This window comes from Phycodurus eques, chromosome 11, assembly GCF_024500275.1.
Source record: "Phycodurus eques isolate BA_2022a chromosome 11, UOR_Pequ_1.1, whole genome shotgun sequence".
NCBI lineage: Eukaryota > Metazoa > Chordata > Actinopteri > Syngnathiformes > Syngnathidae > Phycodurus > Phycodurus eques.
Window position 1 is genome coordinate 28445896 of NC_084535.1, and position 14772 is coordinate 28460667.

The 14772-nt window shown below is 44.3% G+C and overlaps 1 protein-coding gene across 1 annotated transcript in view; it reads left to right on the forward strand.

Moving 5' to 3' along the window:
* The window catches only part of piezo1 (piezo type mechanosensitive ion channel component 1 (Er blood group)), a 190040-nt gene that overhangs the window by 170659 nt on the left and 4609 nt on the right, over positions 1 to 14772 (forward strand). Inside the window, 6 exon segments of the mRNA XM_061691070.1 lie at positions 90 to 182; positions 813 to 985; positions 5690 to 5812; positions 5902 to 5981; positions 10255 to 10444; positions 14257 to 14398. Of these exon segments, the coding sequence (XP_061547054.1) occupies positions 90 to 182; positions 813 to 985; positions 5690 to 5812; positions 5902 to 5981; positions 10255 to 10444; positions 14257 to 14398 (801 nt within the window).

Genomic DNA, 14772 nt, shown 5'->3' on the forward strand with positions numbered 1-14772 from the left:
GGAAAATACAAACTTGTGCTGTTATCGTTTGAACACTGGTGACATTTGCGGTTATTTTTATTTCGGTCTCTATTTTTGTGTGTGCACAGCCTATCTTCACCATGAGTGTCCAGCAGCAGTCCATCCAACCCTTTACAGACGTGCGATACGAAAAACTCACCAAAACGTTTGGGAACAATGCGGTGCGTTGTGATTTTAGTCATTTTACAAGGCTCTCTGTGTGTTTTGATATTTGTTTTATTGAAGATGGTGTGTCCAGACAAGGGCAGTTTACAGAAACAGTTAAGACTGTGGGAAATACTTTAAAGTTCTTCATGTTTAGCTTATTTTAAAATGCTGAAACCAATTCTTTTTCGGTAAATGTTAAGCAATTACATATAAAGAAAAACAGTCTACATTCATGACTACAATAGGTCACGAGACATTTTTCAGCCTTATGGGATAAACCCCTGTACTGGTCTTGCTCTTTCGGTGACATGTCTCCTTGAGGCTTAGGTGTTAAAGCTATAATCCGCGATTTCTGGCCCCCCCTAACGCTGGAATTCGGCATTCCAACAAAGCCTTCGTCGCGTCAATATGATCTAAGGTCTAACCCGCCTCCCCGCAGAGTTACGCCAAGCACAGTGCTGGATGTGTGCTAGTGACAAAAATACTTTTGCTCAAGGGATCATCACAAAAGTATTTTCACAGTTTTGTGAAAAGGTACTGTGAATGTAAAGATGTAAGTGTTCCAATTTAGGAGAAATGCACAGATATTTTCTTAAAAGGTTTTATTTTTTTCATTCACTTCGATCATTTTGATTTTTTTGTAGGTAGCCATGCAGTTCATTTCACTATATGGTTATGAGGACATTGTTACAGCCGTGATTGAAGGCAGTTCAGGCTCAGTCTGGAGAATAAGCCCTCCGAGCAGACAGGAAGTCATAAAAGAACTGCTCGGAAGCCCTGCTGACCTAACATTGCGTCTGTCGTGGAATTTACAAAGGTAAAATATTTTTCTCTTCTTGTTGTGTACTTGATTGTGACATTCTGTCTGTCTAAACTCCCATATACTATTCCTATTGGAATAATGAGGCCAATACCTTTATTTTTTTGCTGGAGATAAATAGATGATGGAAAAAATGGGGTCCTCAAGCGATAAATATGAGACAAGAGATAAACATTTGATTGACTGCTTTTTATATGACATACAAACATGAAAGAAGACATTATAATGGAAGGTAAGAGGGAAAACAATGTTTAAAAAAAGATCTATAGAGTCATTGGTAAGGAAAGGTTACATTTTTCAAAGGAAGTAGGAAGAAGTAGGAAACTTCTTCAGCTTTTATTTCCAGGGATTTACATCTGGGTCGGAGACAAAATTTAGAAGATTGCATCCTTTGTTTGAACCCACCGATTGCAACATGTGGCTCACTAATCCCCGTTAATGAAAAACACAATGGTATCAGCAAAATCACACAAATGAAACATTTTGTCCGGCAATTTTAAGAAAGGTGAAACTAATCTATTGAGAGACAGTTCATCATGCAGCAAGACAATGACCCAAAACACACTGCAAAAACGCCAACGAGTTCATCTGCAGCAAGAAGTAGACGGTTTTATACTGTCCAAGTCAAGCTCCTTCTGACAGTGGGCTCTGCCAGCAGACCTCTCACAATACGTCGAGGCCTGCCAGATCAGACTGGCATCTTCCCGCACCTTCCTCCGCCCCTCTCTTCACCCAAGTTTCCCAAACATGCAGCCACAAGTCTGATGACACAACCACAAAGTTGATCATCGAACTGCGGCCTTGGCTGTCCTGGTGCCAATGCATGTATAGACACCGTTATGTTTGAACACGGTGTTCCTTATGGACAATCAAAGACAGTGACCAGTCTGCGTATCGACAGGAAGTGTAGTGGCTGGAGCGGTGGTGCGGCCGACACAACCTAGAGCTGAACACGCTCAAGACTGTAGAGATGATGGTGGACTTCAGGAGGCACCCTTCTCCACAGCTGCCCCTCACGCTGTCCAATTGCCCTGTGTCAACCGTCGAGACCTTCAGGTTCCTGGGAATTACATTCTCTCGGGACCTGAAGTAGGAGATCAACATCAGCTTCATCCTCAAAAAGGCCCAGCAGAAGGATGTACTTCCTACGGCTTCTGAGGAAACACGGCCTACCGCAGGAGCTATTAAGGCAGTACTACACAGCGGTCATCGAATCAGTCCTGTGTTCTTCCATCACAGTCTGGTTTGGTACTGCTACAAAAAAGGACACACTCCGACTGCAACGGACAATCAAAAGATGAAAAGATTGTCGGTACCCCCTGCCCACCTTTGAGGACTTGCACGCTGCCAGAACTAAGACAAGAGCGTGCAAAATCCTCTGGGACCCTCCACATCCTGGTCACCACCTCTTCCAGCTCCTTCCCTCAGGTAGGCGGTATCGAACAATGCAAACTAAAACAAGCAGACATTCCAACAGCTTCTTCCTTCTTCCCATTCACTTCTTAATTAATTACATTAATCAATTCCATTGCAACATGCTGGCAATTTTGTCTCGATTGTTGTCACATCTCTGTCGGGCCACTTATACATTACTCGCGCACTCACTGTCGTAGTCTCGCCCCTCTGCACTGTTTGCATATCTGCTGTTGACCGATACTGGCCAATACTGCAATATTATCAACACTGCTTGAGGAGCAACTGCACCATTTGCACAATTAACATTGTCACAGATTATCGCACTACTCTGCACTTTAAACTGTATCAAGTCTCTGCACCCTTTGCACAATATTCATTGCACCGGACTATTCTATTTGTCATTTCAAACTATTCTAATTGCTAGAGGACTGCACAATTGTTCAAGAATTTTTTTTTACCGGGATGAACACATTACTGGTAACAGTGACTGTGTTTATTGCTCAGTGACTGTGTTTTTTTTATGTCTTTATGTCTCAAAAGTATTCTCTGTCGATTGATTGTCTGTTGTCGTACTAGAGCAGCTCCAACTACCGGAGACAAATTCCTTGTGTGTTTTTGACCTACATGGCAAATCAAGATGATTCTGATTCTGATGTCGATTCTAATTCTGATTGATTCCGATCTGTGACGAGCACAGAAGTCCAATAACAAAGCACCACTCGAACCCCTCGGGTTGAAATCGGCGAGGCCGTCCCTCCCAATCATGCTCATCCAGGTCTCACTGTCATTGCCCACGTGAGCGTTGAAGTCCCCCAGCAGAACGAGGGAGTCCACAGTGGGAGTATTTTCCAGCACCCTTAAGCCATCTTCAATAGCCAGGGATCAGACCGCCAAAGTCCCTGCCTTCGGCCGCTTTAAAGGTTAAGGGTTTATTTGTTGATTGTTTTTTTTATTATTGTGTTTGATGTACTTCACATTGTTATAGTTGCAGTTGGTAAAGTGCTCTCGAACTAAAGTTGAGTTGAGTAGAGAAGTTGACTCCAAAGAAGATCAACATGCATTTTACCTGTAAAAATGAGACTGAAGGGAGTAACCCCACAAAACAAACAATAAGAGAAAGAGGCTGCTTTGAAAGCCTGGGAAAACATCACGTCCATCTCTTCCTCAGCTAAAGATTTCATTGCGAAGAATGCTCTCTTTGAAGTCAGTCTTTCCCAAAACTGATAGAGCTAAGGCACTCATTTTGCATTTGAAAATCTCTCAGCACACCACAAAGTATAAACACAGACATAATTAGGATCTCATCTCAATTTACTCACAAATTGACCGAAGTGTGAAATCTGTGCCTGTTTTAAATGAACCCAAAACTGAAACACTCCCAGGAAGCCATGACCTCTTCTGTTGTATGAATGGCAACGGGTTTGTTTTCATTGTTTTGCCTGTCACTATACATCGCTGGCATTTATTTTGATTGTGATTTCTTTATTTCGAACATCCCAAAAAGAACAACAAAATAAGATGAAAGTAAAACAATTTCCCAAAAACTTAAAAAGTATGAAGAAGTAAAAACTTACTTATTCCAAGCCCTATCTCTTCTTCTGTATGATTCCGCATCTTCTGCATCTTTTTGCACAATTGTTTTTTGTCAATGTCTCCAAAGTGTTCTGTAAATTGACTGTCTGTCGTACTCGAGCGGCTCCAACGACCGGAGACAAATTCCTTGTGTGTTTTGGACATACTTGGCAAATAAAGATGATTCTGATTCTGATTCTGATTCTTTCGAACCATTACTTTCTAAGAACATCAATATACTGTATGCTGAAGTCTCTTTAGGATGATATTGTTTAAATGACACGGAAGGGCTTACTTACTTCAAGACATTTTTAAAAGGAGCTTAAAACATACATTTACTCGGTTGAGCAATTTCACGATGAATGGGTGGACGGGGACTGCGGAGAGCCAATCGATGTATATAAGCAGTTGAAAAGTCAGTGGAAACACAATTTGGTTCTGAATGCATACCTGTAATTTAGAATAACAATTGAGGACAAGTTCTATTTGAGGTCGTATGTTACTTTGAAAGGTTAAGCTTTGCTTCATTCTCGTTCAAGGTCAAACGCGCTCAAGCCTTTCCCCGTGCATCTCAATCAATTAGGCTTGTCCATGTGTCATGAGGATGTTATCCTGTCACTCATAATAATTCACATATTGCCATTTGTTCGACTTCAAAAGTCTCGATCTATGGTTCTCAAAGTTGGGTCCACCAGACGTAGCTTTGGGCTCCACAGAATAATTTTTTTTTTTTTTTTTTTTTTGAAAGTTTTTGTTGTATCATTTAAAAAAAGTGCATCCCACCATATTGGCGACAATAACACTAATATACTAAAACAGTTCCACCTCCCGGCCTTTTTGCATTAGGCCACTTCAAAGCTTTGATGTGATTGTGACATACAGTATCACATAAATCTGACATCCGTTCACGCATGCATCATTTGGAGCTTGCGGCGATGAATGAATTCATTTTGAAATGAAATGGAATGAAGTTTAATTCAGTTAAGTTCCTTTCTATTACAGACCTCAGGAATATTTAGGTTAAAACATTGCACAAATACGCATGGTAGTTATGTTTAATTGTCATTATGACAAAGAGGGGGTCCTAGGAAAGGCGGGTCCCTCAGTCCAAAACATTTGAGAGCCGCTGGTCTAGGTCACCATACAGAGCTTGTGCACACTTGTTTTTATTTTCTGTGTGGGTGTTTCTTTGACTCTCTGAGCTACTGCGGTACAGGTACATCTCAACAAATTTGAATATGGTAGAAAAGTCCATTCATTTCAGCACTCGTACATTACATAGATTCATTAAACACTTGAGAAAATACTTTTCAGAGGGTACATGCCTGCCTCATTTCTCCATTCAAAATCATTTCCATTGTTTCTTGATTGTTTGTTATGTCGTATTCTAGTTTGTAGAGATGGTGAATTTTGGGGGTTTTGTTTGCTGTAAGCTATAATCAACAACATTCTGCATATATATATTTTTTAAGAATCATGAAATATTTGACTCTTTGACTGAGATATACCTGTATGTGCAGTGCATCTACGAGCACTACTCCGTCGATCACATCCTTTTTTTCTGTTACCAAAGAATAAATACATCATACCTGGGACATATCTTTATAAATGGATGTGGTAAACATTGACATGCTTCAGTTTGCCTTCACTGTCATGAAATGTCATAACTTTTCCCTTTTTCACAGATTAATCTTTGAATTTCACCCTGAACAGGGACCTGGGGAAAGGAGGGACTGTGGAGCACACATTTGACAAGCACTCAATTGACCTGGAACCTGGGAACCCCGTGAGGGCCGATCTCGCTTCTCTTCTGCTGGGCAATCGCACTAAGGCAGTGTAGGTTTACGCTCTTATAGCAATTTATCAATGTTCATCTTATTACCACTGCAGTTCATTGTCCAACTTGTATTTTGTTTTATTTGCAGGCATGTTCCAAATTTGTTTCCAAATTACATCCGGGCCCCCAATGGAGCAGAGGCCAAACCAGCCAGTCAACTATATGAAGGTCACAAAAAAAATGATTGTATTTAAATACTATACATATGTAATATGATCTGAAAAGAGGTGCCCTCCACCCACCGTAGGAGTGGTTGGTTGAGGGGACCCGGGGTGGAGTGGGACGCGGGAGCTCTCCGTGAACAAAACAAAAAGTCATATTAGGTCTTTCAGTTGATCAAACTAAACACAGTACGTAGATAGATACTAGATAGTTTTGGCATCATGAGGTGTTGGGCCACGAGGGCCGCTATGACTGTAAAACCATCTAAATTAGGGCTGCACGACATTGGAAAAAACATGCGATATGGGTATTGAATATTGGGAAATATTTCACGTCTGTAGAGAAATAAAACGTGTATTAGCTAATGAAATAAAAACATTTTTGTTCATGTGGCAAAATGAGCAGGATATATGTATCCTCCCATGTTTCAGATGTGTTATTCATTTTAGGTCCAAGTCAACTGTCAGTGAGTCAACAATGAACCGAGAGGCAAAGACCGGGCCTTTTGGAATAATGTAGTTCTGAAAAAAACAAAGTACCGTATTTTCACGACCATAGGGCGCACCGTATTAAAAGGCGCAGTCTCAGTTGCGGGGTCTATTTGTGTATTTAACACATACAAAAGGCGCACCGTATTATTGGGCGCAGGCATGGTAAAACATACGCTAGCTTGAAACATACGGTAGCATGCATGCACGCTAAAACAATGTTTTTTAAAAGGAGGCGGGAGCAAAACTGAGTTCGGTTGTACTTTATTGAAGTATTTAACAATGTACTCACGTTATTTTTGGATCAATCCTCATCCACAAATCCATCAAAGTCCTCATCTTCTGTATCCGAAATGAACAGCCGGGCAAGTTCGCCAACAAACACGCCGGGTTCGAGTCAGTCTCGTTGCCGCTTCTCCTCACTCGGGTTGCGGGCGTGCTGGAGCCTATCGCAGTTAACTTCGGGCAGGAGGCAGGGTACAACCCTGAACTGGTTGCCGGCCAATCGCAGGGCACATACAAACAAACAACCATTCGCACTCACATTCACACCTACGGACAATTTAGAGTTGTCAATCAACCTACCGTGCATGTTTTTGGGATGTGGGAGGAAACCGGAGTACCCGGAGAAAACCCACGCAGGCACTTGGAGAACATGCAAACTCCACACAGGCGGGGCTGGAGATTGAACCCCGGTCCTCAGAACTGTGAGGCAGAGGCTCTAACCAGTCGTCCACCATGCCGCCTCTATATAACTTCATGCCGTACACCTAACGGTAAAGACTTTTTGGCAGTAATAGTTTGAAAAATATTACTTTTGAATATTTTTCTCCTATGATTGGCCGGCGACCAGTTCAGGGTAGAACCCACGAAGTCAGCTGAGCTCGGCGCCTGCCCACCCTTGACCCTAGTGAGGATACGTGGTTCCGAAAATTGATGGATGGATATTTTATGATGATACAGAAACAATTATGACCTTTTAATGGATACCAACTGTCAATAATTCAAATATAGTCAAATTGAATGATTTTCAAAAGGAAATTCAGTGTCTTTGGTCAAATTATATGAAAATTACTCATATAAAGTATAACTACTTTCCCATGGGCCCACCACCTGTGGGAGGGCCCATAAGGATCGGGTGCAGTGCGAGCTGGGGGGTGGCCGAAGGCGGGGACCTTGGCGATCCGATCCCCTGTTACAGAAGCTGGCTCTAGGGACGTGGAATGTCACCTCTCTGGAAGGGGGGGAGCCCGGGCTGGTGTGTGAGGTCGAGAAGTTCCGACTAGATATAGTCGGACTCGCCTCCACGCACAGCTTGGGCTCTGGACTCTCTTCCACTCTGGAGTTGCCCACGGTGAGAGCCGGCGAGCAGGTGTGGGTATACTTATTGCTCCCCGGCTTGGGGCCTGTACATTGGGGTTCACCCCGGTGGACGAGAGGGTAGCCTCCCTCCGCCTTCGGGTGGGGGTACGGGTCCTGACTGTTGTTTGTGCCTATGCACCAAACACCAGTTCAGAGTACCCACCCTTTTTGGAGTCCTTGGAGGGGGTGCTGCAGAGCGCTCCCGCTGGGGACTCCATTGTTCTGCTGGGGGACTTCAATGCTCACGTGGGCAATGACAGTGAGACCCGGAAGGGCGTGATTGGGAGGAACGGACGCCCGATCAGAACCCGAGCGGTGTTCTGTTATTGCACTTCTGTGCTTGTCACGGATTGTCCATAACGAACACCATGTTCAAGCATAAGGGTGTCCACACGTGCACTTGGCACCAGGACACCCTAGGTCTCAGTTCAATGATCGACTTTGTGGTCGTGTCATCTGACTTGCGGCCGCATGTCTTGGACACTCTGGTAAAGAGAGGGGCGGAGCTGTCAACTGATCACCACCTGGTGGTGAGTTGGCTCCGATGGTGGGGGAAGCTGTCGGTCCGACGTGGCAGACCCAAACGTATTGTGAGGGTCTCCTGGGAACGTCTGTCGGAATCCCCTGTCAGAAGGAGTTTCAACTCCCACCTCCGACAGAACTTTGCTCATGTTCCGGGGGAGGCGGGGGACATCGAGTCCGAGCGGACCATGTTCCGCGTCTCCATTGCTGAGGAGGCCGACCGGAGCTGTGGCCGTGAGGTGGTCGGTGCCTGTCGTGGCGGCAATCCCCGAACCCGTTGGTGGACACCAATGGTGAGGGATGCCGTCAAGCTGAAGAAAGAGTCCTATCGGGCCTTTTTGGCCTGTGGGACTCCTTCTGGACGACCTCGAGGGAATTCTGGTCCACCATCCAACGTCTCAGGAGGGGAAAGCAGTGCACCATCAACACTGTGTATAGTGGGGATGGGGCGCTGCTGACCTCGACTCGGGACGTTGTGAGCCTGTGGGGAGAATACTTCGAAGACCTCCTCAATTCCACCGACACGCCTTCCCATGAGGGAGCAGAGTCTGGGTTCTCTGAGGCGGGCTCTCCTATCTCTGGGGTTGAGGTCACCGAGGTGGTTAAAAAGCTCCTCGCTGGCAAGGCCCCAGGGGTGGATGAGATTCGCCCAGAGTTCCTCAAGGCTCTGGATGTTGTGGGGCTGTCCTGGTTGACACGCCTCTGCAACATCGCGTGGACATCGGGGACAGTGCCTCTGGATTGGCAGACTGGGGTGGTGTTCCCCTTTTTTAAGAAGGGGGACCGGAGGGTGTGTTCCAACTACAGGGGATCACACTTCTCAGCCTCCATGGTAAGGTCTATTCAGGGGTGCTGGAGAGGAGGGTCCGTTGGGAAGTTGAATCCCAGATTCAGGAGGAGCAGTGTGGTTTTCGTCCTGGCTGTGGAACAGTGGACCAGCTCTACACCCTTGGCAGGGTCCTCGAGGGTGCGTGGGAGTTCGCCCAACCAGTCTAGATGTGTTTTGTGGACTTGGAGAAGGCGTTCGACCGTGTCCCTCGGGTGGTCCTGTGGGGGGTGCTTCAGGAGTATGGGGTACCGAACCCCCTGGTACGGGCTGTTCGGTCCCTGGACGACCGGAGTCAGAGTTTGGTCCGCATATCCGGCAGTAAGTCGGACTCGTTTCCGGTGAGGGTTGGACTCTGCCAAGGCTGCCCTTTGTCACCGATTCTGTTCATAACTTTTATGGACAGAATTTCTTGGCGCAGCCGAGGCGTAGAGGGGGTCCGGTTTGGTGGCCTCAGTATTGCATCTCTGCTTTTTGCTGATGATGTGGTTCTGTTGGCTTCATCAAGCCGTGACCTCCAACTCTCATTGGAGCGGAGAGACTTGGTATCGATCCGTTGTGGCAAAGAAGGAGCTAAGCCGAAAGGCGAAGCTCTCGATTTACCGGTCGATCTACGTTCCTACCCTCACCTATGGTCACGAGCTGCGGGTCGTGACCGAAAGAACGAGATCCCGGATACAAGCGGCCGAAATGAGTTTCCTCCGCAGGGTGTCCGGGCTCTCCGTTAGAGATAGGGTGAGAAGCTCGGTCATCCGGGAGGATCTCAGAGTAGAGCCGCTGCTCCTTCACATCGAGAGGAGCCAGATGAGGTGGCTGGGGCATCTGATTCGGATGGCTCCCGGACGACCCAGGTCACGCTGGAGAGACTACATCCTTCGGCTGGCTGGCCTGGGAACGCCTCGGGATTCCCCCGGAAGAGTTGGATGAAGTGGAAGAGGGAAGTCTGGGCGTCCCTGCTAATGCTACTGCCCCCGCGACCCGACCTCGGATATGGATGGATGGATGGAGTATAACTACTCTAATCTTAGAGCAGGAAGAAAAGAAGGAAGTCTATTTTAACATAGTTGTTTGTTTATTTTAGGAAATGAAGAAAGCTACCAGAATATAACCCTGTCGCTGATGAGCGACGATTCATTGAACTCCAGTGGAAAACAGGAATGGTGGGACATCGCCATTGGAGGCTGTGCCCCTTCTTCATGTGGGGTTTTGTCCATGATCATATTCAACGACAAAGTCAGTCCTCCCAGTCTTGGCTTCCTGGCTGGATATGGGTGAGGAACGCATCCTCAAACAATGTGTACATGGAATAATTATGAAACGCATCGGATCAGAATGGCAAAATACTGTGTCTCTACGGTGGAGGAAATGATTATTTGATCCCCTGCTGAATTTGGGTTTGCAGTCTCTATTTTTATGGTTGTCCATTCATTCTGGTAACAGACACAATATCAGTCAAAAACACATTCAAAAATGAAAATATTGGCCATCTCATTGAATGAAATAAGTTAGAACTTCAAGGAAGTATGGTCTTAATGGTCCATATTTCACTAAGAAGTTGATTTCTGTATTTTGTTCTCAAGAAAATGAAACTGGCAGTCATTTCCAATAATATCAATCCATTTTGGAGCAATTGGTGAAGAACAAATTGCCTTTGGAATCCCCCCATTTCATCACCAAAATCAACAAGCATGCAACCCCATGTCTGTCAGTGGCAGAGGTGGAGACCAAATTCACTGCATAGCTGATGTAAGGGAATGTACTATAATATGAAGTGGCAGTATTAACTCAGATTTTATATATTGTAGGTGTCAGATGCAATCTTCTCACCTCCAAAATGACAACTTTTCAGGAAAAAAAGGCAGCTTGCTTGAGTTTCCAAACAGCGCTTTGTTCAAGTTGGTATTTGACCTTATGTTGCTGTCATATGTATCATTGCGCGGGAGATGGGCCGAGGTTATCCTCCTCGGGGCTAACTCCCTTCACAGGGCGCCGCAGCTGAGTGAGAGGCGGGCGACAAGAAAGGCATGGAGGCAAATATGCTTCGCGGATGTACTGTACGCACTGCACGTACAGTTCCTTACAGAGGACACTTTTTGGCTCATGTATTGGAAATTGCTCTTTTATAGAAAAATTAAGGAAACAATCTTGTCTTGGTTTTGTTTTGTTTGGGTGTTTTTAATACATAGAGCTTTTTATAAGATATGAACAAAGAGACAGAGGGAGGAATTATGAGGGAGAGGGGAGATGGCCGGCTGTCCTCATGCTCTTTGCAAGGCCCCACACTCTCTCTGAACCCGCAACTCGGGCAAAAAAAACCAGATGAAAAGGAAGGTCCTTCAGTCAGATGCAGTAAATTTCCACAATCAGGACATTCCCACCAGCTACGCAGCCAACTGTTGTAGCCCACTTGGGACATAAGACAAACGATGGCTCGCTGCTTTTAGCAAGGCTTGACGTCTCAGAGAAGTTACACCAGAGTTATGGAGCAATAAAAGAATACATATGCTAATATATATATATAAAGAATACATATATATGCTAATATAAGTAATCTTGCCAACTCAATCCCAGCTCTTGATTATATAAAAAATATAAAAAAATATGAATCAAATAAACAAGCCGAATTACTAAATCCTAAGCCAGCACTATAAATTTGTTCAGAATGTTACACCTTGATCTGGATTTTAGGAACTCTTTTCATAAACAGGTTGTAACTAAATCATGCAACAACATTAGACTGAGGAACTGAATGGTCATCAGTCATCGTGTCATCTAAGCTGTTTGAGAAAAAACGGTCTGTTCACAGGTAGGACAGTGTCAGCAGGTCTCATGAAGCATGCTAATGTTAATTGCCTTGTGAGTTTAACTCCCACGTGTGCCTGAAGCAGTGACGTTTATGTTACTAGACTTACCGCTGTGTATGTATTTTTGTTGCAGTTTCACAACTTCCATATGACAGTCAGCTTCACTCCCGGTGCCTTGACTTAACTGTGTGGAAGTGTTTAACTTACTGGATAACATGGCCAGGACATACGAGGAGTGAGGTATTAGGTGGTACAGGGGGCAGAATTAAGACAAGAAATTCGTGACACAAGAAGGGGGTAGAGAAACTTAGTTGTCAGTGCTTTTCCAGTCCAGCTGCGCACACACTTATCATTCCAAAGGTGGGAGGGGAAGGTGGGTGCATGCAGAGGTCGAGGAATCAAGGAACTCTGAACAATATCTAAAAACATTTGCAAGGACAAACACAATCGCTGTCTGAGCAGAGTCATACCAAAGAAGTGAAATGAGTTAACGGTGCATGCAACAACAACAACACAAATTTGTCATAGGTGTCACGTCTTTGTAAGGTTCAAAACTGTGTCGACTGCCAAAAGTGGAAGCGTTGATATACACATTGGTCCCGATAATTATGACAGTGAATGTAAAATATAGGAGAGCAGTCAGCAGATGGCTCCAAGTTGCAGCTGAATGAAATAGTTGTGGGCAGGGCATTTCCTACCCAGCAGATGGGTTAATAATTTGCACTAATTTTGATCCAATGTTGGTTCAAATTGACCAAACCTCTGACCCAACTATGCCAAACCAACAGTTGAGTTTGACCCAGCATTTTTGTATCGTGTATACGTGGCTTAATGTACCAAAACTGTCACCGATCGTCACCAAAATGTAGCTCTTCTCATGGCAGCTTCAACTTCAGAAGATTTTACAATGATCGGCCCAATATCTTAGATTTTATGGACGTTACCCATGATCCCCTTTCTCAAATGATAGTCTATGGAGAGGAAAACGCTTTGGTCCATAAAATCATAAATATTGTCAGAGGCGTAAGTGGGCATAAATATGGATGTCCACATACATTTTGGTGACCATCGGTCGCGGTTTTGGGTCATTAAGCGACGTAATACTTTTGGCCGGGAAATGCCCTCGTCATCCAACGTTATGATAGCTTGCAGCCAAAGTCCGCATCTGTCACACTTCACGTACAGAAACGCCTTTGTCATCCATAGGTACTCTTTTGAAACGATCTTAGATGCCTTTGTGGCGGTCAAGAAAAAATTCTGCAGACATCATGACAAAGTCCCGAACTTTGGAATAAGTGCCAGTGTTCTTACCATTCACTAGCTTCTTTAACTGACTTCCACTAACTGGAGAAACCCTTGGTTGCACACAGCTCAGAGGGATTTTGGCCCACTTCTCTTTCCAGTAAAGTGCATTTTATTTCTTTCAACATTCGTGGCTGCTGTTTGGAAACTCATCTCAAACTCAACAATCCATCTTCAGTTTTCTTGCTGAGGAAAGAAAGTTTTTATCCAAGATTTTACAGTACGCATGGCTCTGTCCATGGGGCTATCAATTTGGTGAAGTTGCAGATAAAACAGACCCAAAACATAGTTTTCCACCCCCATGCTAGATTGTGGGAATGGTGTTCTTTGGGTTATTTCTTTCATCCTTCAAACAGTTGCCTTCAAATTATTCATACATTGCTGCCGTGTATTCGGAGGCTGCTCCGTTCCAAGAGGCGAGATCTTGAATAGAGGTCCAGATCAAGGGCGATTGATAGTCAATTTGTGTCACTTTTGAAGAATGGTGCAAATAGTTGTCATTTTCATATGCATTTGTGACTGATATGTCTATTTCCATGATCAACAAGCAACCATAAAAATTGGAGATTTTTAATATTTTAGTCTGTAAACAATTATTTCCCACACTGTATCAGAAGAACATCTACTGTCATCAAAATCAAGACACCACTCTATTGATTTTGATTGTATTTTCTGGGTGTCAAACTCAGTCTTACCGTTTCCTTCAGAGGGCCATTATGACTGTCAAACCATAGAAATGTCGCATTTGTCGGGCAGTGTACAGAGGGATCAAGGAGGGATTGTAAACTGCCTAAAGGTCATACAGCGGGTGGCTGTATGACTAACGCGTCAGAAATTGGAACAATATCGTTGTCAGTCCATTCTTTGGATTGACAATATTTCTCTTATTTCTCTTCTCTAGATATTGATTGACACTTGAAATAACATCATTTGTAGTTGTTTGGATGACTCTCCTTCCTTCCATTCCATCTTTCTAGGATCATGGGTTTGTATGTGTCTGTGGTCCTGGTCATTGGAAAGTTTGTACGAGGCTTCTTCAGTGAGATCTCTCACTCCATCATGTTTGAGGAGCTTCCCTGTGTAGACCGCATACTGAAGCTTTGTATGGACATCTTCCTGGTCAGTATGTCTCCTTTTGAATTACAGTGTCTCACGGGAAAAAAAAAATTGTACCTCTTGATCTTTTCCACATTTTGTCATGATACAACCGTCAAAACAAATGTATGATTAAGATTTCATGTAATAGACCAAGTGGCACTTAATAGTGAAGTGGAAATGACTATACAAGGCTTTCCGTTACTTGAACAAGTGGCAGGCGGTGAGTGTGGGACCTGGGCCTTCAGTGACCTAATCCACCTCTTAAGAACACCATCACATGGCAAAAAATAATGTACAAAAATGCTACACAAGTATAACTGTGTGTGGCAATAAAGAAGAGATGAGGCATTCCCTGTATTCGACGATGAATGTCATCATTACTACAGCGAAAAGCA